General features: G+C 43.4%; 1 protein-coding gene across 2 annotated transcripts in view; it reads right to left on the reverse strand.

Annotated features, from left to right (window-relative positions):
- PITPNB (phosphatidylinositol transfer protein beta) overlaps positions 1-21,231 on the reverse strand; it is a 65,322-nt gene that overhangs the window by 25,114 nt on the left and 18,977 nt on the right. For both annotated transcript variants that reach the window (XM_039225204.1, XM_039225214.1), the window contains exons 4-7: positions 18,791-18,882; positions 18,138-18,145; positions 17,560-17,634; positions 15,912-15,995 (exon numbers count right to left, since the gene is read on the reverse strand). In XM_039225204.1, the coding sequence (XP_039081135.1) occupies positions 15,912-15,995; positions 17,560-17,634; positions 18,138-18,145; positions 18,791-18,882 (259 nt within the window). The remainder of the gene's footprint in view (positions 1-15,911; positions 15,996-17,559; positions 17,635-18,137; positions 18,146-18,790; positions 18,883-21,231) is intronic.

The following is a 21,231-nucleotide window of genomic DNA, read 5'->3' on the forward strand; positions in this document are numbered from 1 at the left end:
AATTATAGCTGCAAATGAGCAATAGTGTGGAATGAGACAGCCTGCTGGCTTTGTTAGTATTCTGTCTCCTTTGGGGTCCCATGGGGAAAGGGGAGGCTCTGATGAAGAGAAGCCCTTGGCTCATGGTTTATTGTGCTTGCCACCAGCTGCAGACTTCTCATCTCATTAGTTCCTTTAGAATACTGTGGGTGAAGACAGCTGTAGCCTACTTGAGTCTTCAGCTCCTGGGTATTCTGAAGGCTGAATTTGCTATGCACTTTCTGTAATCCTTGGGAAAAAAAGAAAGCAAATTCACCAGGCCAGGGAAATGTATTTTTAAAATGAGTTTTAAAATCACGTTTAAAAGTAGAAATATCTTATTGCTAAGGTGCACTGTGTTTAAAAATTTTTATGATCAAATTTTAATCGTCTGTGTGATGCCCAGAGGCCTGGCCAGGATAAGGGCTCGGTAAAACCATCATTATCAAGTTAGGTGTAACGTCCCTAGACACTGCTCACTCCACCAATACCAGCGCCTCAACAACAGGAAAACACAACGGTATCAGCATAAGGTAGATTCGGATTAGTGTTAATACAACTCTATTTAATTGAAAACTCTCACTTAAGTAAAAAAGGAGGCAAGTGAAAGTCAAGACACCCTTTGGAGAACAAATAAAATATAATATGGTAAATAAATGGCTTACTGAGTCTCCATGCTGGAGCCACAGAATACATTCATTAAATTCTTACAAATAGCTGTTTTCTGTCACTGGAATACAAACGTCGTGCTACCTCTTGGGTGTACATCTGTTACTCTCTACAGCTCACAACAGAAACTCTCAACAGAAACCAGCTTCATTCTGGTGAAGACAAAGAATATTAGTTTTATGAATCTTTCAGCATAGTGGCTGTCCCCCAAAATGCAAGTACAAAATCAGTGCTGAGCTAACCCAAGTGTCCTTGAGCCCAGATTTAACTCATGATTATGAGTTATAACATATATATATATATATGTTATAACATATATATAATCATTTAAACAATGATTATGAATGGGGAAGCGAGTAGGAGGTGAGGGACCGGTAGGAGCTTCTTGACAGCTTGTGGAAAAGTCGAGATGAGCTCCAGACACCAGAAACGGCTTCCAGAACCACGCATGGGTCACCACAGGTGCGGCTAAAGGTAGGCTAAATGAGAGTGCCTAAGTCATAGCACTGGCAGCCTCCACACCTGCTCAGGAAAGGGCACCACCCCCACCCCCGCACCAACTCCGCCCCCACCCGCAGCACAAAGCAACAATTCTATGGGGCAAAAATAAAAACTTGAGAGAGATATTAGGATCCTGCAGCCTGCCGGAAAATGCTTTCCTTTAGCACAAGATGATTAATTAGATGTCTATTCAAATAGCTCAAAGATAATCACGAAGTTGCGAATGCATGAGTATCGCTGCTTAACCTAGCAAAGCTGATTTCCACTAATCACATCCTAAAAGTAAAGACCAGGATGAGGGGGAGAAAACCAAATTAAATATGAAGATAAATAACAAACATCATCTATTAACACAGCGCTTCATTTTTCAGTACATATTGTGGTACTTGGAAAACAAGGCGTTCCTGGATCCTATCACCACTGACCCCAGCGCATAACTAATTGGAGCTGACAAAATTCAAGCCAGGCTCCAGAGGGGAAGCCCGTTAAAAAAAAAAAAAAAAAAAAAATGTTTGCTTTAAATTTTGCAATAGCAAGTAACAGAAGTGTAAAGACAAGGAACATTTACGAACTTGTTTAAGAAACTCATTTCAACAGTTATTTTCAAATAAGCAGCTTTCTTTCCTATTTTTAATTACATCTCCCCAAGGACTCCTCACCCTTTCAGGTTCCCACAGAGCACCATTAATATAGTATAAGTAAATCTCATTAATTCAGGTCCTACCACCTTGGAATTTATAATAATTCGGACAGGGGCTGGACTGAAGTTTATCTTTGCGTGATCTATGAAAAAAAGATTTGCTACACAAATTAATAAAGTAACAAGATCTCAGGAGGGCTGTTTAAACAGTTCAGAAGTGTTTTAGAGCAATTCAGAAGCATTCATTTGCATATAATTATTATGCTAATTACAAATCATTCTTATCTATTCATTAAAGCAGATTCCCAAAGGACCACTAATTGTCAATAACTTGTTGGCCTAGTTTCTGTTACTGAATGTACCTCAGAGGAACAAAACTGCATTAAAAATATTCTCTAATTCAGCCTTCTCATTAATCCTTACCGGCTTCCCACCAATGAATCCTACAAGGCGAATTTTTAAACAACTGCACTCAGAACAGAGAAATTCAGTGAAACCTACGGGCTGAAGAGAACACTTTTTTTGTGACTGTTTTAATTTCACAGAGACCCTGCCCAGAGATCTGGGGTTGGGAGCAGCGGCGGGGCTGAGCATGGGAAGCAGGCATAGGCTGCCCACAGAGCTCTGTGCTGAAAGGTGGCCACAGCTTAGAATGGTCAGGGTCGGGCCGGGCCAGGGCAGAGCCATTCTTCCAGAGATCGCCAACACTGTTGTGCTTAGGAAGGCAGACCTCCAAAGACTTTGGAAGGTTACAAATTAATAGAGAAATAGAAAGAAATCAATTTCAGCTCTGAAAGGAAGTTACAACCAAAAGCTTGGACTGGGCCGCCTGGCCGGCTCAGTTGTTAGAGCATGCAACGCTTGATCTAGCAGTCGTTAAATTTGAGCCCCACACCACTTAGAAAAAAATAAATAAAAGTTAAAAAAGAAAAAAAAGTCTGAAATGACAGACTCCATCTCCTACAAACCTGCGGGGAACCAAACAGTTGTGTTCTGGATGAGATGCCGGCAGGTGAGGGGGAAAGGAGTAAGCCCTTGGTGGGTGGGATAAGGAGTTCCTGGATAGCCCAGGGCTGGTGGGCCACTCCTCAGCCCTGCCCTCAGATAGGTGGGCTACTGGTTTGGGTAAGCCTGCATTTCATGCACAAATACACATTGTTACTACAACCAATTTACTATGTTTGTATACTTGTTACAACATTCTAAAATGAAGATATTTTAAACTCTTGATATCAATGTTAAACATTACATATTGAATGATTAAATTGCAAATGCCTGAAATATAAGTAATATGTTCAGGAAAAGTCTTACCTAACAAAAATGTATTTATCTCCTTAAATGACAGATCATAAAACCTATTCTATCAAATTCCTTAAACTAAAACAAGGGAGGGAAACCCTAATGAATATTCAGGTGAGCCCTTTCCAGCAACATGTCCGTGCTGGTTCATGAGCTGACCCCAGACACAGCTGTTCCTAAGCTCCAGGACCCCAGTTAACCCATTAGCACCAATTTAACAAACATTAAGTAGGAAACAATTGCAGGAAAAAAAAACCTTTTTTTTTTTTTTTTAACAGCAAGAGCAGAATCCAATAAACAGCACCATTCTTGCTACTGTCTTTGGAGGACTTATTAGATGCCAGGCACACACGCTCTCCCAGCTAAGCTCCCAGCGCTGGAACACAGGTGATAGACTTCTGGGGGTGGGGAAGCGAGACCTCGTGCCCTCATGGAGCAGAAGAGCCAAGACTCGATGCTGCTCTGTCAACACCCTGGCCAACCACTACACTTTTAACTGCAAACATGTGATGTGATTTACACGTTATCTTCTGAGGAGACTCAAGCACTGGAGGGACTCTTTGGTCCCTCTCTGCCTGGAGAACCTTCCCTACGAAAATTATACTGCTGGGGGCCCTGGGTGGCTCAGTTGGCTGCACGTCCGACTTCGGCTCAGGTCATGATCTCATGGCTTGTGAGTTCGAGCCTCACGTCGGGTTCTGTGCTGACAGCTCAGAGCCTGGAGCCTGCTTCAGATCCTGTGTCTCCCTCTCTCACTGCCTCTCCCTCACTCATGTTGTGTGCCTCTCTCTCTCTCAAAAATAAACTTAAAATTTTTTAAAGAGTTATACTGCTTTTTTAAAAAGCAGATAGGGGCTTTTATAAGGAATACACTTTAAAAAGCTCGATGTGAAGCTGTTTATGCAACTTTTTTCAGCTTCTCAAAAAGGCGTTTCTTCCCTCTATCCAGAAACTGGAGCAATTATACTTCACACCCCAGCACCTCCACCGCCTTCTCTACTATTTTATTTTTTAAATATGGAAGAGATCAGAAGTAAACATTAAGTTAGCAGGTTCTAGTGAAAAAGCGTTTTGTGCAAAATATACTTGTACGTGGAGATTTGTAAGAGAAATTTAAAAGTCCTTGCTAAGACAACCAAGCATGAGCTCAGCAATATGTTATTTTCCCACAAGGGGGCACTGCCATCCAACTATGCCTTCAAATACACTACGACATTCTCCAAATCCATGGCTGGATGTAAATCTTCTAAGAGTTCCAAAAGTTGACCATATAAGGAAGCAGAATAAAGTGGGAAACATTTTTACATTTCTTTTTAATAAAAAACCATGCCTACCTTTACTTGTATCTCCTTTAAGGATGGGGGGTAAACCTCTATAACTTACTACATAAAGGTGGCTTGCTTCCCAGCATGGAAAGGTGAGACAAGACAAGCATTTGACAAGTGGAAGTTTCTCAGGCAAACGCAACATCACCGCTACCTTAAAACCTGTACTTGAGTTGTTTTATTCTTTCCCCCGAGTTCAAGGGGGCTACAAGTACAGTTAGGAGCTGGGTCACCTGTCCCCCCTCCACACCCTGCACACACTTTAATAAGGAGCTTCTGGAGCTCTCGCACATACACCAGAGAGGAACTACAGATGCTTAGTCTAGGTTCATTGTAATGGCGAAAGGAAGAGGTGCTCCACCGGATGGAGTGTCTGCTCACGCCAAAGAGAATGACTGAAGCCGCATTTGGCAGCCACAGGCTCTCCTTGGACTCACTGCTCTCAGCCACAGACTTCTAATAAACAAAAGCCCTTTTCAGGGCTGAAGAATTAGGTAGCCACTGCACAGCTCTGAAAAGCAGAAAGCCCTTCTTAGGAAGCAAGCGGCTATAGTTGGAACAAAAGCAACATCTAGAATGCAGAACTTTTTGAAAGCCGTGAGAGATGATGAAATGGAGCAAGGGTTGGTGCTGACTGCTAAGGTTTATTACCCATCAAAGATTAATTTGGAAAGTCTATTAGGTTGACCCCAAAAATGTCACTTGTGTGAATCAAAAGTTGACAAATATTAACAATTTCCCAAAGTCAGAGCTATTTAATATGTAACTTTTTCTAGCTAGAATTCATGTTTCCAAAGGAAAAAATTTAATCTTATTAAGATTTAGAAAGCATACTTTATGATGCTTGCATTTCCTTGAAATTAATCACATTTCTTCTAAAGGCAGTACAGTAAAGCAGATGTTGCCAAGACCGCACACTCAAGTGTGTAACATCTGGGCACTGCCTGGTCGCAGGAAGGTATGCCCGAGTCTCTTCCTAGGGAACAAGCAGCAAGTACTGCTTGAGGTGTGACCAAAATGTACATGCCCAAATAAATTAAACCAAGTTCCATCAGCTTTCCAAGGCTGACTTTCAGGGAAAACTATCTTTAAAAAAAAAAAAAAAAAAAGCAGTAACTAAACACAATATACACTCATGGTTTAAAACAATTAAAAAGGGCCATTGTTCAGGGCACCTGGGTGGCTCAGTTGGCAAAGCATCTGACTCGATCTCAGCTCAGGTCACAGTTTTACGGTTTGTGGGATTGAGCCCCAAGGTGGGCTCTGCATTGGCAGCGTGGAGCCTGCTTGGGATTCTGTCTGTCCCTCTCTCTGCCCTCCTCACGACTCTCTAAATAAATAAACTTAAAAAAAAGTGTCAGACTGTTTTAACACTCAAACAAGGGAACGGTGCATTCAAAGTATAAACAGCTAAATGCATGGAAAAGCAAGTCTTAAATATTCCTTTTTCAAAAGCAAATATGACTTCAGAAAATCAGGTGCGGTTTATTAGCCCATTTCTACTCTCAACTCAAAAGGGACGTTGTTCTGCCTACCAAAACATACCAAATAAATGGATCCTACACAAGGAACAAATGGCCAATGCCAGAAAGAACAAGCAACAAGCACAAACTTTAACTCATTTTCTTTGAACGTCACAATCCTTAAAAGGATTACCACAGAATTTCTACAACCGGCTCAAAGGAGTTTAGAAGACCCCAACAATTCCCTTATCACCTTTTAGTGTCCAACTAAGGCGGGCTAGAACTCTTCTTTTAAATACCAAACTCCAAACCTCGAGGCTCTAGTCCGTGTTTGAACTTAGACTTTGGCTGCAGCCTAGAACCCAGCACCAGTCTGTAGGTCTGTATCAGTGGGGGGCGGGGGGTTTGGTAGAGGCACACTTACTCAGCCCACCACACCGCGTAAGCAACCAACTCCAAGTCGTGGAGAAACTTCATTGTGTTTGCTGATTAAGGCTCTTGCACACCCTTCAGACAGATACAATTACTCTTTTATCTGGAAAAATATTTACCATACCAACACAGAGCAAACAGAGTTCCAAAAGATGTTTGCTAAATGAACATAAGAGAAAACGTATGGTGCTCTCTGTAAGCGCCCGCACCAACTTAGGGGCTCCAATCCTTTTATTATTCTATTGCACATTTGCAAATTTCAAAATATCCCAGAATTTAGCAGCTACGCGAGGAGGTGACCAATGTCACTAATGAAACTGATGTTTTGGGGAACAGGGGAGATGGAAAGAAGAGCAAGTGGTTGATTATTTGTTTTAAATAAATTAAGCATGCTCTTAATTAACATACTGCAAAGGAAGGAACATCATATGGTGAGAAGATGCTCTAGAAAGACAAAAATAAGTTAGCAGCCCCACTTTTGAGTCCTGATTTCTCTTTCCAGGGCTCATGTGGCTCAGGGAAGTTACAGCACGTCCCCCCTGGGAACAAACTCCTTAAGTAAAAATAACGGGTGGGGGGAATGTTTTAGACCATGATCCTCGGAGAGAACCCACTGTGCAGCCCTCACCCTGTATAGTGTACTCGAGCAGGTCCAAGTGTAAGCATGTGCAGAAATCGTCTGGAGAGCTAGATGGAGCCCAGAGGGTTACAGGGGGCTAAAAAATCTGCATTTCTAACAGGCGGCTCTAGACAGACCAAGCTTGAAAGGAAAGGGCCTTAAGCGTTTTGGCCAGAGTCCTAGCTAAGGCTCTGAGCGGCAGGCTTGGGAGGTAGTCACAGCACTCCCCAGAAGGCCTCCGGAGCCCTGAAAAGAACCTCTTCACTTCCAAGCAATGTTCAGAGAACTGGACCTGTGGGCAGACCCGGCCCATAGCTGGGATTCCCACAAGTACCGACTGCCCCTAGCCACGGGGGGAGGTCGGCGGCGGGGGGGGGGGGGTCTTCTCCAAAGGAAAACAAACAGGGGGGTGAGGCCCAAAGGGCTGGAACAAAGGGCTGGACCGAGAGAGGAGGGAGGAAGGGTGAGCTTTATCAGCAGCCCACCCCTCACCAGGGAGTGCCAGTGTCCCCCGGGGTGTGGGGAAAGCACTGTGACTAGGGAGTGGAGCCACATGGTGCTCCGGAGCCTGTGCTGGAAAAGCTGCTCAGGGGAAGGTTCTGCTGCAAACAGTTGGCCCAGAGGGCGGTCCAGAGTTTGGCAGTGTGTGGGGACCCAAGGACCAGAGCTCAGAAAGTCCAGCTCTGCAGGGCAGGCCTGAGGGCTGCAGAGCTGCTGGGGCACTGGCACCCACACTGCAAGTCACTCCCTCCCCACCGCTCCCCAGAGGGGCATCTGCAAATGAGAGGGACTGGGAGAAAAGGTGGAGACTTGGGGTAAATATGACTCGTGGGCAGGTAAGAATGAGGGGACTGCGAGTAAGGAGGAACAAGACAGTAAGAGGCAGGTAGAAAGAACAAGAGAAATAAGAGGCATGCATGGAATCTGAGCTTTAGGTTAGGAGCACAGTCTTCCTGGGTCACTCACACTCAAAGGGGCTCCTTCAAGCTCTCCAGAGAAGTCCCCCAGACAGACCCCATCAGTCAGAGCACACCCTGCGCATCCCTTCTGTGAACCAGAGACAACCTGATGTGCTGAACACCACTACAGTTACAGAACTGGGCAAGTCTTGGTTTTGAAATGCTTCATTTGGGAAAAACCTTCCACTACAAACAATACACTGCAACATGATGAAATAGGAGGGAAAAAATTCACTCCCTCTTAAATGTGCTGCATTTTAACATGGAATAGATCTGTACTTTTATACGATGTCTTCCTAACATGCTTTCCTACAACCAGTATTTGCTATTACTTACACTGAAAAAACAGATGTTCAACTATGTCATTTTTTAGACCTGTGAGCCTTAAAATTCTGATTTAAACACTACTTCTACTTAAATAAATTCTTGGAAATAACAAAGTCACAGCATATACGACAGAGAAAGCATATACTACAGAGGAAGGCTGATACAGTCCTTTCTGGTTACACATAAATACCTAAAAATGTGGTTCCAATTTCTTTCTGTTTTTTAAACCGTGCTCATTTTCTTTCAAATTACTTCCAAAAACGAAGGTCTCTCTGATGTTAATCGTGTGTACACTTCGGCTTACACTTTAAAGGGTCTTCCTCTCCTGGGAAGTGACTTTTGTATACAAATCATGAAAAGCTACTTAGACAAAGTGCTGGAGATGATTAAAAGGGGCCAGATTCACATTTATACCTTAAAAAAAAAAAAGCAGAAGCAGATGTCAACTGATTCATTTGTATATATTTTGGAAAAGCGTTGAAGATACGCATGTGCGTTTCATCAGGACGTTTAAAGAATTCTCAACTTTTTTATTGTGGTTATGTATCAACAGCAACTGTAGAAATTTCAAAAAATTACACTCTGGTATCTTCCGTATGCTAGAGAAAACCTTGATTCATTACAATTTGATCTAACTAAAACATTTTTCAGTCTGACAGAAAGATACTTGCTCATTCAGAAATGAACTTTTAGAACTGAAGGCATATCACCTACTTCATCACCTACGGTTAGTAACAAAACTAAAGCAGCATTTTGTTCATTTAGTACGTGAATGATAAAAACTTCAATTCCTCAAAACTGCCTTCTCCCCCTTCCTTTCTGAACACGAAGGGAAAAAATCTGCAAGTTCTTTTTGATTCACCAAACCTTTATTAAAAGCTCACTGATATCATGCACCGAATATCTTGCTGGAAAGAAAAGAGCTGATACGGTACCTCAGATCCGAAATGAAGAGGGGATGGGATGGTGTGGGGATGGAGGAGGGGACGGGGCTTAGAGATGTGTTCTGCTGGAATGGCTTGCCAAGCAGAAGGAGGTTTCCTTCATAAAGGATGTAACACCTTAATACTTCACTTCAAAGCCCAATACCTCTTTCCCCCAAAACAGAAACCAGTTTTGTATAATGGTCAAAGGAAATGGGGGACGGGGGGTGGTGTGGGACATTTATGCTGAAATCCCAAAATCCTTAGCTTGTTTCATTAGGCAATCATGTATCTTCTAGGAAATTACAGACAATGATGGCTATAGCAACAGTCCTATACACACTTTCCATAAGTAATCATCAACAAAAAAATGAATAAACCATCTATTTTTACATATATGTGTGTGTGTATATATACACATATTTTATACACACATTTTATTATATACACATAATTTCTGCAGCAAATGACTCTGTGACCTTGGGTCACACTGACAGATTTTTACAACAAATTCTTGTTCCTAGAGTTATTGTGCCAATGTCACCCTTCAATTATGTAAATATGTCAAAGCATCCACTGAAATATTTAGTTACTCTGTGGGTCTAATCATATCCCTCCTATGCACAGTGAGGTACAGTTCATAAGCATGACCAAAAAACAGCAAAGTCTACCAGGAGAGTGATATATGAGCTGTCTGACATCAGCAACCCAGCAGAGAGTTGATCCTTAAAGTAATCACCAGTCACTGTGAATTAAACTGTTCAGGGCTGTATTTGTCTTAAATCCACCTGCAGTAACAGAAACCCCCCACCAGGTGGAGTTAAGAGTCAAGAGTCCCTTGCAAATTCTTGGGTTTTGTTTGGTTTTTTACATAAAGTTCCTTTTATTTACTTTTGAGAGCAAATGCACAAGCATGCATGCATGGGGAGGGGCAGAGAGGAGAGAGAGAATTCTAAGTAGGCTCCATGCTAGCAGCACAGAGCCCAACATGGAGTTCAAGCCCACAAACTGAGATCATGACCCGAGTGGAAATCCAGAGTCGAATGCTTAATCGATGGAGCCACCCAGGTGTCCCCCAAATTCTTGGGTTTCTTGAACTCCCAACTATTTCACATTACTCCTGACTGGGAAGATCTGGCTCTGCCAAAATTACTAATTAGCTTTTATTTCTTTTAAAGCATGTAATAAGCAGGAAAGAAATTCAGCCATTCAAGAAGCTTTTATAAAAAGTAGCTCATTCAAGAAAAGCCAGAGTTCATTAACAACCAGGTGAAAACGATGGATTCAGTCAAACTGAGGCCAAAACCTGCAGGGGTTAAGGTGCCACAGCCTGAGCTGAGAGACCACACACCTTCACAAGGTATCCAGAGAAAAATCCGCAGTGCCGGTTCAGTCATAGTCACTGTACGCTCAGTTTTAGTGTCACCTGAATCCTTGGAGAGCAAGGTTTAGGTACTAACAACTGACCAATGGCATGGCAGACATGTGCCAAGAGGACCCCCACAACGAGTCACACTCCTGTACAAGCTCTGCCCCTGACTCTCACGACACACCACGTGTGTCCGGCAGAGCGGCACTCCTCTGATGAGGCTGCCTTCCCTGGCTACTACATCTGTGATGCCTGTCATGCAGCTGTGGCGAACCAACACACCGGGCCAGAGGACGGTTCAATGCACACACTTCTGACAGACCCTGACTCTCCCAGCCTGTCCCCGGCCGCCCAGCTCCCACACCGCCGCTCATGAAGGGATCACCACCGTCTTTCACTTTCTTCTCGACTGTCTCATACACAAGCAAGTACATGCATGCCGATCCCTTTTTCTCCATTTTACACTATTTCCAATGGAAGCATCCTATACATTCTCTTTTTTATCCTTCTTCCGCCACATTACCTTGTGAAGGATTCCTGATCAGTACAAATTAGAGCTCACTCCCTCTTAGTGATCGAACTGAACTCCATAATACAGGTGACCCATAAGGTTTTTAGTCCCTGTTGATGGAGAAACATTTAGACTTCAGACTATTTTCAGTCTTAAGTTTATATATTCGTCACTTTACACTGAGTAGGATCAATTCCTAGAAATGGAATTCTGCTAGGTCAAAGGCATGTTCGTTTGTAATTCTGCAAAACAGGTTGTGCTGATTTACACACCTACAGGCAATGTGAGTGCCTGTTTCTTCACGCTCCTTGCCAACCCAGGTGTCATCAAGTTGACACTGAGTTGGTCTTGTAAGATGTTGACTCACGAAGGTTAATTTCATCCTCCTCCTCAAGCTCATCAGGCTCACTCAGTGAACAGTGATGAAGCCCACGCTCTGGGAAGTGACGGGCTTGTGAACATGGAGACCAAGATGCATCAGTGAAATGGGTAAGAGCAGAAGGGGAGAGGATTCCAATGTGGATGAAATCTCCCTGGAAGAAATGATCTGACCCCTAGGACACACGGGCCTGGATGGAGAGGAAGGAGGCCCAGAAGGAGGCCAGAGAAAACAGGGGGAAAGGAAGACAGAAGCCTGATGAGTGACAAAGCAGTGCCTTAGCTCTGAAACAAAGGACTGGAAGGTCGGCAGAAAGAACGCTGGATTGAGAGTTAGAATTCCCATTTCTGGCACTGGCTAAGTGATCTGGAGAAAGACTTGTTTATCTGGGCTTCAGTTTCCTCACTTGTCAAACAGGGTGGTTAGGCCTGAAATCACACTCTGCGTAGCTGCGGAACTGTGTGTTCAAAGTAGTATCATGGTGAAGACTAATGTCAGACAGGCAAGACTGTGCTGGCAGAGGGGGACAGTGGGAACTCCTCAGCCACACGTTCTAGTCGCTCCGTCCGGACAGCCCGAGAAACTGGTCAGCTCCAATGAAGTTTTAGGAATATACAAAGCACAGTTTGAAAGCAATGAGGCCGAGGTAGCTCAGGTCCCCTTCAATTCTAAAAACAATCCCAACTTTCCCCTCCATGTCGGTAACGCACCTGCACCTCCACTTGCCTGCAATGCCTTCCTCCACTAAGTACCTACTATATAGCTCAGGCACTTCAAGGAGCTGGGGAGACACAGTTCAGAGTGAAAAGATTCTTCCCACTGAGGTGCAATCTCTACTTAGGGAGAAGAGAAAAACAAATAAACTTACAATTTGTCAGAGTGAGGAGAGTAAGAAGGAAAAATGTAACACCAGGGTGGGGGTGGACTGTTTCACCATCTAATCCTACTCTTCCTCATGTTACGACTCTTCCTTTCCGTCTTCCCAGATTTTCACCCTCACACATCATTTGTTCTTTTTTCTGAAACCCTGCAGCACTATGGACCACACACAAGCCTCTGCCGTTTGTTCAGCGTTGCACTGTGCTGGGCTGGCCTCGCCCGGACTGCAAGCCTCCGGAGGCCCTGTGCCCGCCCTGGACACGCTGCAGGGCTCGTCCGGCAGCACAGTGAGCAGGCGCTCAATACCCATGCACTGCTAGGACAACGCTGTCACCTGAGAATTGCAAATGTGTATGTTTCCCAACACCATGGACCAGAATTTTCAAGGAACATAAAAGAGCAGAATCAAATAAACCAATCAAAACAGAAAATCAAACTGAAGGAAGGATGGCCGGGTGGTCCAGGTGTTTGCACTAGACGCTAATCCTAGGACAAACATTAACTATTCAAGGCCAAACAGATGGGGTGGAAGCTGAAGGGAAGGTGAATGTGCCCCAAGTGTGGAAAGAAGAGGATGAGAGGAAGAGAAGGGGAGGCCCAGAGCCCCCGCCCACAACATCTCTTCCCCACCTCCTTGCTGGGATGGGTGCTGGCCCCACAACTCACCCCGCCCACCAGCCTTCACACAACACACCTCTGGGTTTAGAAACTGCCCAGGGAAGCCTCACCTCCCAGCACACAGAGTTCTCTCTCCCCTTTGACAGCAGTAAATGCATAGGTCAGGGTTCTTTTTGGGACGCCAAAAGGTCTGAGCATCCCTACATGGTATCAGCTCTCTATTTTTAGTATTCACAACTGACAAAACACACAAACAACTACTGTGACACAACGTCCACAGCAGCACTAGTCACAACAGCCACAGGATGGAAACAACCCAAATGTCCATGCACAGGTGAGCACATCAACAGACTGGGCTGTTACCAACCACAGACAGAAATGAAGTAAGGGCACATCCCACAGAGAGGATGAAAACACGCTCAGGTAACAAGCCAGACACAGACGGTCACGTACTGTTCTGGAGTCCACGTCGTAGAATTATCCAGCAGAGGTAATCCCCGAAAACAGAGAACAGATCAGTGGTAGCCGAAGGCTGGGGAGAGGGCAGAGAAGGGCCTGACTGCCATGGGTACAGGGCATCCTTGGGCAGTGATGAAGATGTGCTTGGAACTGGATGGTGGCAGTGGTATGAATATACTTTTACAAAATGCCACTGAATGGTACATTTAATATGGTTAAAATGGTAAATGTTATGTGTACTTCATCACAATAAAGTACTATGAATTCAGTAAGCTCTGAAATAAATTTCTATCTCACTAATCTCTCAAATGTAACTTGGAAAACAGGAGCTATCAACACTGAGTAATAAAACCACACATACATACTTATTTACTCCCCAACAATGCTTGGTGTGAACACAGGGCTCAGAACTCCTGCACAACTGTGGCCAATAATGGCGAACATTTACCAGACCAGGCGGTGCTCTAAGTGCTCACCTTTAATGCTGTGAGATAATCAGGCAGAGAGTAAGCAACCTATCCAAGACTAAATAGCCAGCAGGTGGCAGAACCTCAAAATCTGAAGCCAATCGAGTTTCAGAATGTATGCTATGTAGCCACAGCTCCATGGACTCTCAGTACAGCCCTTTCCTATTTGGGCGCAACCCAGCTCTTTCCCTAGGGACACACCCCAAACAATAGTCCACACGAGGAAGCACCCGCTCGGCCTTAGCAAGGCCTCAAGTGCTGGTGTCCTGCATCCTCGGGGCCAGCAGGGCCTTTGCTCCTCGCTGAAGGCTAGGCTGGGGGGGGAAGGCAGAAGACCAAGGGCCTCCAGGGCTCTTGCACAATCAGCCTGAACTGCTCTTTGCACTTGCATTCATGCCTGCAAACACTGAGCGCCCATTTTAGTCTGAGAACAAGAACAAAGAACTGCTCTTACGACCCCAGCAAACCTCAAAATGTCCTGTATTCTGCTGGAGAACAACCTAGAATGCAATCCCACGAGCCACTAGGTCGGATAATTTTGTCTGGCCAGCACAACTTTCCCGAACACCAACATACGACCTGAAGGCCTTCCCTGGGGTACCCATAGGGCCGCTCAGCATAACCTGGTGACCTGCCGGTGCAGGCAGTAGGCCGGCCCAGCCTGACCCACTAACCGACTCACTCACGGCTCACTCCCAAGAACTCTCCTCCTACCACCATTCTTTCACATGCAGTGAATCATGGCTAGAAAAGACAGGGGAAAAAAGGCAAAACAGATATTTGAATATTGATTTTAAAACAGAAAATACATTCACTTCTGAGGATTTAAGAAAAATCCTATACAATTTCAAAGGTGGAATTCTCCCAAAAAACTGAAGTAACTTCAAACTATAGCACAACTAAAATTTAAGAAGTTCTATGACAATAGTCACTCATTAGTGTTTACACTTCTATTAAGGAGGATACCCTAAAAGAACAGGACCCAGCCTGGCAGAAGGTCACTGCTAGCAGGGTTCCACCCCAGTGACTGCAGAGAAAAGGTGGGTGGGGCACCTCTGTTTTAGAAAGGTTACCTTTAAGTTTCAGCAGCAAAACTATTTAGTGTTTGGGGTTTTTGTTTTTGATAGAGCATGAGCAGGGAAGGACAGAGGGAGAGGGAGGGAATCCCAAGCAGGCTCCACATGGCCAGCACAGAGCCTGACACGAGGCTCAATGCCACAAACAGTGAAATCATAACCTGAGCCAAAATCAAGAGTCAGACACTTAACCGACTGAGCTACCCAGGCACTTGTTTAGGTTATTTCTTTTCAACTTACAACACTGCTCAAGTTCAGATAATAAGCACTGTAAACGAAATGGAAAGTCCATGAAACAAAATCTAACTGAATACACTGGGCTTTACCATGACAGAAAGGGACGCCGGCCACTCTTGTTTCAAAGCGTCTGCTCTCTGGACTAGCAGGAAAAGGGTCACAGGTTGTCTCAACATATAAAAAAGCCCACAACCATGGGCCCTGCCAAACCAAGCAGCACCCAGCACACTCTCAGATACAAACAGAGTTAACATTCAGAAGCCGCAGCAAAGTAATACAAGGGTCTTACTTTGGGAGACTGCAGGTCTTCACTTTTGGGGGGCGGGGAAAGTGTTTTTATTAAGTCAAAAACCTCAAGTACAAATATTTACATCTAGTAAAAATCAAGATTAGGAAGCTATACAACTGTTAAGCTTTCTTAAGCACACTTTAAAAGTATAAGGGACCCACATTATTTATAGAAGCTCAAGGGAGAATCTTTTATAAAATAATGTTGTTAGTCCCTTTTCCCCTCAATGAAAACAAACCTCTATATATCTCAGGTATACCGGCATTTCTCATTGGGATCATTTGTGTAAAGGTGAAATCCACACAAAAGACAAATAAAATCTTCTCTCCTGCTCTCTGGATCTTTTTGCTGTATAGACCCACACCTGAACTCCAGACTCATTACAGGCCACAAAGCTTTTGGATTTAAGAGGCAGCAGGTTAAAATGTCATGGAGGACTATGCAGTACTTACTGCTGGTTCAACTTGACTTCGATCTGCAATATCTATGTGGACAATTTCAACAGTTTTCCATGTGTTCGGATCTAAACCGTGTACCTAAAAATGACAAAGATAATTGAAACACAACAAACTGTAGATATTCTTACTGTGCAAAACTATTACAGTTGTGTATGTGTGTGTGTGTATATATATATGTGTGTATATATATATATATACACACATACACTAAATTAGTTGTCTGAAGTCTTAAGGGATCTAGAAATCTTGTTACCCCCTGTAGCCCTAAAAAACAAGCGTGGGGAAGGGGGAGGTGTGAGGATGCTGCCAATTAACAGAAATCTGTCACTATTATTTTCCAGTAGTCCTTAGAGATGAGCTATATAACCAAATGTACCTAACCTATGTTTAACCCAATAATATACAACAATGTTCTTGCAAGCTTTAAGTCCTAGACAAACATAATAATTAGACTGCAAGAAGCTGCCCTGTGTGCTTTAAAACCTATCCTGAATTTGATTATCCCAAAGCTTTCCAGTTTCAGTAGGATATCAATTCCTCCAGTCCTCACGTTAATTAATCATTTATTTCTAAAACTCTATGAATTAATCAAGAACTGTTTAAAAAGTGTCACAGATCCGCTCATTTGAAAGCTGGAAAAGGGACATGAACTTATACACCGACTACAGCATACCAGATCATCTCATTTAGATTCGAAATTTTAGAATTACTATGAAAAAAACAACATGAAATGTCAAATGATCATCAGGAAGAACTCAAGTCAAATACTACCAGTTAAAATTTAAAAGTTCTATTAACTGGCACCAATCACATAAAGGCAGAATCTACCACAACACGAACTTTCTCTCCTCTAATAGGGTATCATAAGGCTGGACAGCAGCTCTCAAACTGGAGTGTGTACCCCAACAGAGAAGATGCTGACCCCCCCACCCCCGCCATGGGGATTTAATTCAGTAGGTATGGGATGGAGGCCAAGAATCTGCCTTCCTAACAAGCTCCTAGATGCCACTGCTGGTCCAGGGACCACACTTTGGACAGCCACTGGGCCAAGGGCATCAATCTATACGGATACCTCCCCAAGTTCTCTGACAAACCTTGTCAAAAGTTAATGATTACACTGAGTCCTAAATAAATGGTTTGCTGGAAATTTATTTTAGTGATCAATGTGCACCAACTTGTAAAAACCAGAAGCTTGTCAATATTTCTGTAAAGTATTCAAATTGCTCTTCCCTCTCGCCTTTTGACCATTTCTCTGACATCAACCCAGGCAAGTGGAGCAGAGGTAAAAACTAAAGCAGTCAATTTTGCCTGGTAGAGGAACTCTGGCAAACATGGAGATGAAAAGATGAAAAAAATCTGAAACTAATGGCTGAACTCCGCTTGGGGAAGCCCTGTGAATGTTATCTCTGCTCTCTCTGTCCCAGAGAGAAGCGGCCTCCTCAGCATGGCCCACCCTGGCACCAGGCGCGGCAGCTGCCCGGGAAAGCCCGCCTGCTGCTGGCTGCTCGCCTGCCCCACTGAGGGTCGGACGCGCCCTGGGGCATACAGGCAGGTCTAAGGTAGATCATTCTGGTGACGACAAAACGGACAGTATTCCCATTTCCAGGGGCATCTGCGCTGAAGGCCCAGAGTTGAAACTTACATTTTCTAATGTTCCCAAGTCTGGTTTGTGCCATGTTTCAATTTTAATGAAGAAATCATCTTTCATATATTCATTCTGCAGAAAACACAACAGCAAAATGACAGTGGTCTTTCACCAGTTCTTTGGGGCTTTTGTTTGCGGCAGCCTTCCCCAGCGTAAGCATCCGTGCTTTGACTTTTTAAGACTGATCCTCAAGTGACAAAGAATCACTACCTATTTTTACAGACTCGTCAGGCAAACCAAATGCTGCATGCTTTTAAATAATTTAAACGACCCTACTTGTCATGCAGCATACAGGGCTAACAACATTAAAAAAGCTGAGAGGTCTGGTGAGCAAATACAGTATTCAAAGGAAGTAGCAGAAGCAAAATAAAGTCAACGGGGAGAGTTTGAGACAAGGCTGGAAAAACACACTAACGCTGGGACTTTGCATTGGAGTGTGGGCTGCTGGAAAGAGCACAGAGGAGGGGCCATGCAGCGGTGGGCAGTTTTAATTTAAAAAGGAATGACTGAAAATAAACTATGTAAAGCAAAATTTAAAGATGCAGAGTATGTAACACAAAAATAGTTTTACTCACCGTTACAACTGAGGCATAATGGGCAGGTAGGCAATAAAAGGGGAAAAATTCCAGAATATTAATCAAAGTCAAAACAATCTGTCATATTATTTAATATCACGCAGATTAAACTACCTGAAAATACAGAACAATTAGTAGTTTGTGTCTGCAAAAGTTTCTACACAAGTGACGCCACAGGATACTGTACATGACGGAGTTAATCTAATTTTAAAATAAGGTCACAAAAGCAATACATCACTTTAAGGCTAATTTAGCAAACAACAGGAAACCGTTTCAAAAGTCTGCCATATTCCTCCCCTATTATGTGGCAATATGACTAAAATACTATTGAAACTACACCAAAAGACGTTTTTTACTACGGATGACCCTTAAGGTCTCACTCCTGGAGCCAGTGCTGTCAGCAAGGATCTCCAGGGGGCTGTGGTCTGGGAATGAACCAATGGCCCTCACAAAGGTCTCAGGAGGGGAACCCAATGCACACTCTCCTCTGCCACAGCACCTGCTGTGACTCCTCAAGAGCCCTGCAGGGGGCTTTCTCAGGCATCACCCTTCCCAGAGGCCTCGGCACCAGGAGTCCCTCTCCCCCTCAGCAGTAGGCAGAGGGTGGGACGGCCGCCAGGGACCAGGCTTACTCCGCCAGGAACCAGGCTTACTTGTTCGACAGTAGGGGTATGCGTTCCAGGCTTTCTCGTGAAACACCAAAGAGCCCTCCGGAGCGATCATCCTCACGAATGCAGGAACTTTGCTGTGAGGAGAGAAATAATGAATGTATTTCCAGTATTACCATCACTTCTTTGTCGGCATCTACTGGGCTAGTTCAAAGAGTACTGTCATCAACGGTGATTATCTTCTAAGTTTCATAATTCACGTTCAAGACAGTTATCAACAGTTTTATTTTCAATCCCAAAGTAACCAAGTGGAATATTAGTGTAAAACCAACAAAACGATTAGGAACATTTAACTGTATGCAGGATCTAAGAGGGAAAAAAAGAAACAAGTTTGTGTTGGGCTTCTGCTCTACTCCCTAATTTGCACTCTGAAAGTTAACTGAGGCTATTCAACCTGTACATAATATAGCACAGAAGTTCTCCTGTATGGTTAGATAGACCACACTCACCGTGGAACATGTAACAGCCCCTAGAATACTGGACTGTCTCTGAATAAAAGCTTTCAAGTACATTGTACAGAATAAACCTAAAGAAAAATGACAATGTGAAGGACCTATGTAGAAATTTGATAGTGAAACATACCAAGCACAGGGGCGCCTGGATGGCTCAGTCAGGTGAGCGTCTGACTTCAGTTCAGGTCATGATCTCACAGTTCATGAGCTTGAGCCCTGCACTGGGCTTACTGCTGTCAGTGCAGTCTGCTTCCAATCCTCTGTCTCCCCTCTCTCTGCCCTTCCCCTGCTCATACCCTCCCTCTCTCAAAAATAAAAAAAAAATAAAAAACATTGAAAGCATATCAAATATAAAATTTTACATGTTTGGAAGATGAATGTTATTTGTGCCTCAAGTATAGCTGGAAAAGGGTGAAGTACGTAATACATAAGGAATTTGTGCCAATTCATAGGATAATCAGCAAAGATCCCAATACATAAGTGGGCAAAAGACATAGAGGGACACATTACAAATAAAAAACATAAATGAGAAAACCAGTCTTTTCAGCCCTCAAAGAAAAGTACATGAAATGAACACTTTTTATTTTATTTTGAGAGAGACACAGAATCAGTTAGAGAGTGAGCAGAAGCAGGGGAGGGGGAGAGGGAGAGAAAGAATCCCAAGCACTCTCTAAACTATCAGCGCAGAGCCTGACGTAGGGCTTGAACTCACAAACCGCGAGATCATGACCTGAGCTGAAATCAAGAGTTGGATGTTAACCGACTGAGCCACCAGGTGCCTGAAATGACCACTCTTAATGGCTCAAACCCACTGTAAAGAAGGGAGTTTTATGGGAATAGGCTTCTTATACAGACTGGATTTAAATTCACTTAGAAACTGTGTGGCACACTGGGCATGTTACATGGCTCTCTGAACTCCCTCATGAATTGAGCAGAATCCCTATTACCTACTTTGCAGGGCCATCGGGAGGATTCAATCAGATAACACCTGTAGTACGTTTAGCACACTGCATAGTACAGTGAGAACCCAACTAACAGTTGGTTTTTTAATTATCAGTTGACCCGAAGCTGAGTACTTTCACATGCCTTTTTAAATTTATATCCAATAGCACTGCGAGGTACACATTAATTTATTTATAATACATATATTATATATAATTAATTATATATTATAATTTATTACGTCATATAATCAGCATTTAAGTGTCTAAATAATTACATGTCAAAACTATATCCTCCAACTTGAAGCCCTATATACTTTCTTCTGTATCTAGAAGAACTGAGAACTTTCAAAAACAACTTAATTTCCTAAACTAAGAACAAACTAAGGAAACGTGGACCCCAGAGAGGACTTCTGCGCCCATGGTAAGAACGAGCATTTGACCAGAGACACCCCTCAGTTGAATTTTGGAAACTAAGCAAGGTAACCGAAAGGAATCCCACCAGCCTAAGAGCCATGCAGTGACAGAAGACGTGGGGTGGATAGTTCAGTACACAAGAGCATGTGTATGACCTGGAGCTTCCCCTCCTGTGGCAAACCGAACCACAAGAAAAGAAAAGCTGACGCACTATTACATACATTATAAGCAAGATTCCGGAGGCATAAAGAGATTTACCTGTGCCTTTACATCCTGAAAAGATAGCAATAAAGAGGAACTAATTCTTTGAGCACTCATTCTTTCAAATCTTGGGAAGATTCATGCAAAGGGGCATAACTTCCTAAAAATAAAGCCAAGAAACTGAAAATACTTTCACCTTAAAAGTCAAAGAATATCTGAAGTTCAAATTATTCCTTTCATTGCTGAAGAACTGGAACCACAATCCCTTCAAAGGTGGGAGAGGTCCATTCAGAGTGTAATGTAACACCTATGGGTGATTTTCTAAACACAGCCACAAGATTACCAATCCATCAGAGAATATGACAAAAAGATCTGTCACTGATTCATTTGGTCAACTTGCTCAGAAATATATATA

This window comes from Hyaena hyaena, unplaced genomic scaffold (genome assembly GCF_003009895.1).
Source record: "Hyaena hyaena isolate Hyena2069 unplaced genomic scaffold, ASM300989v1 scaffold_19, whole genome shotgun sequence".
Lineage (NCBI taxonomy): Eukaryota > Metazoa > Chordata > Mammalia > Carnivora > Hyaenidae > Hyaena > Hyaena hyaena.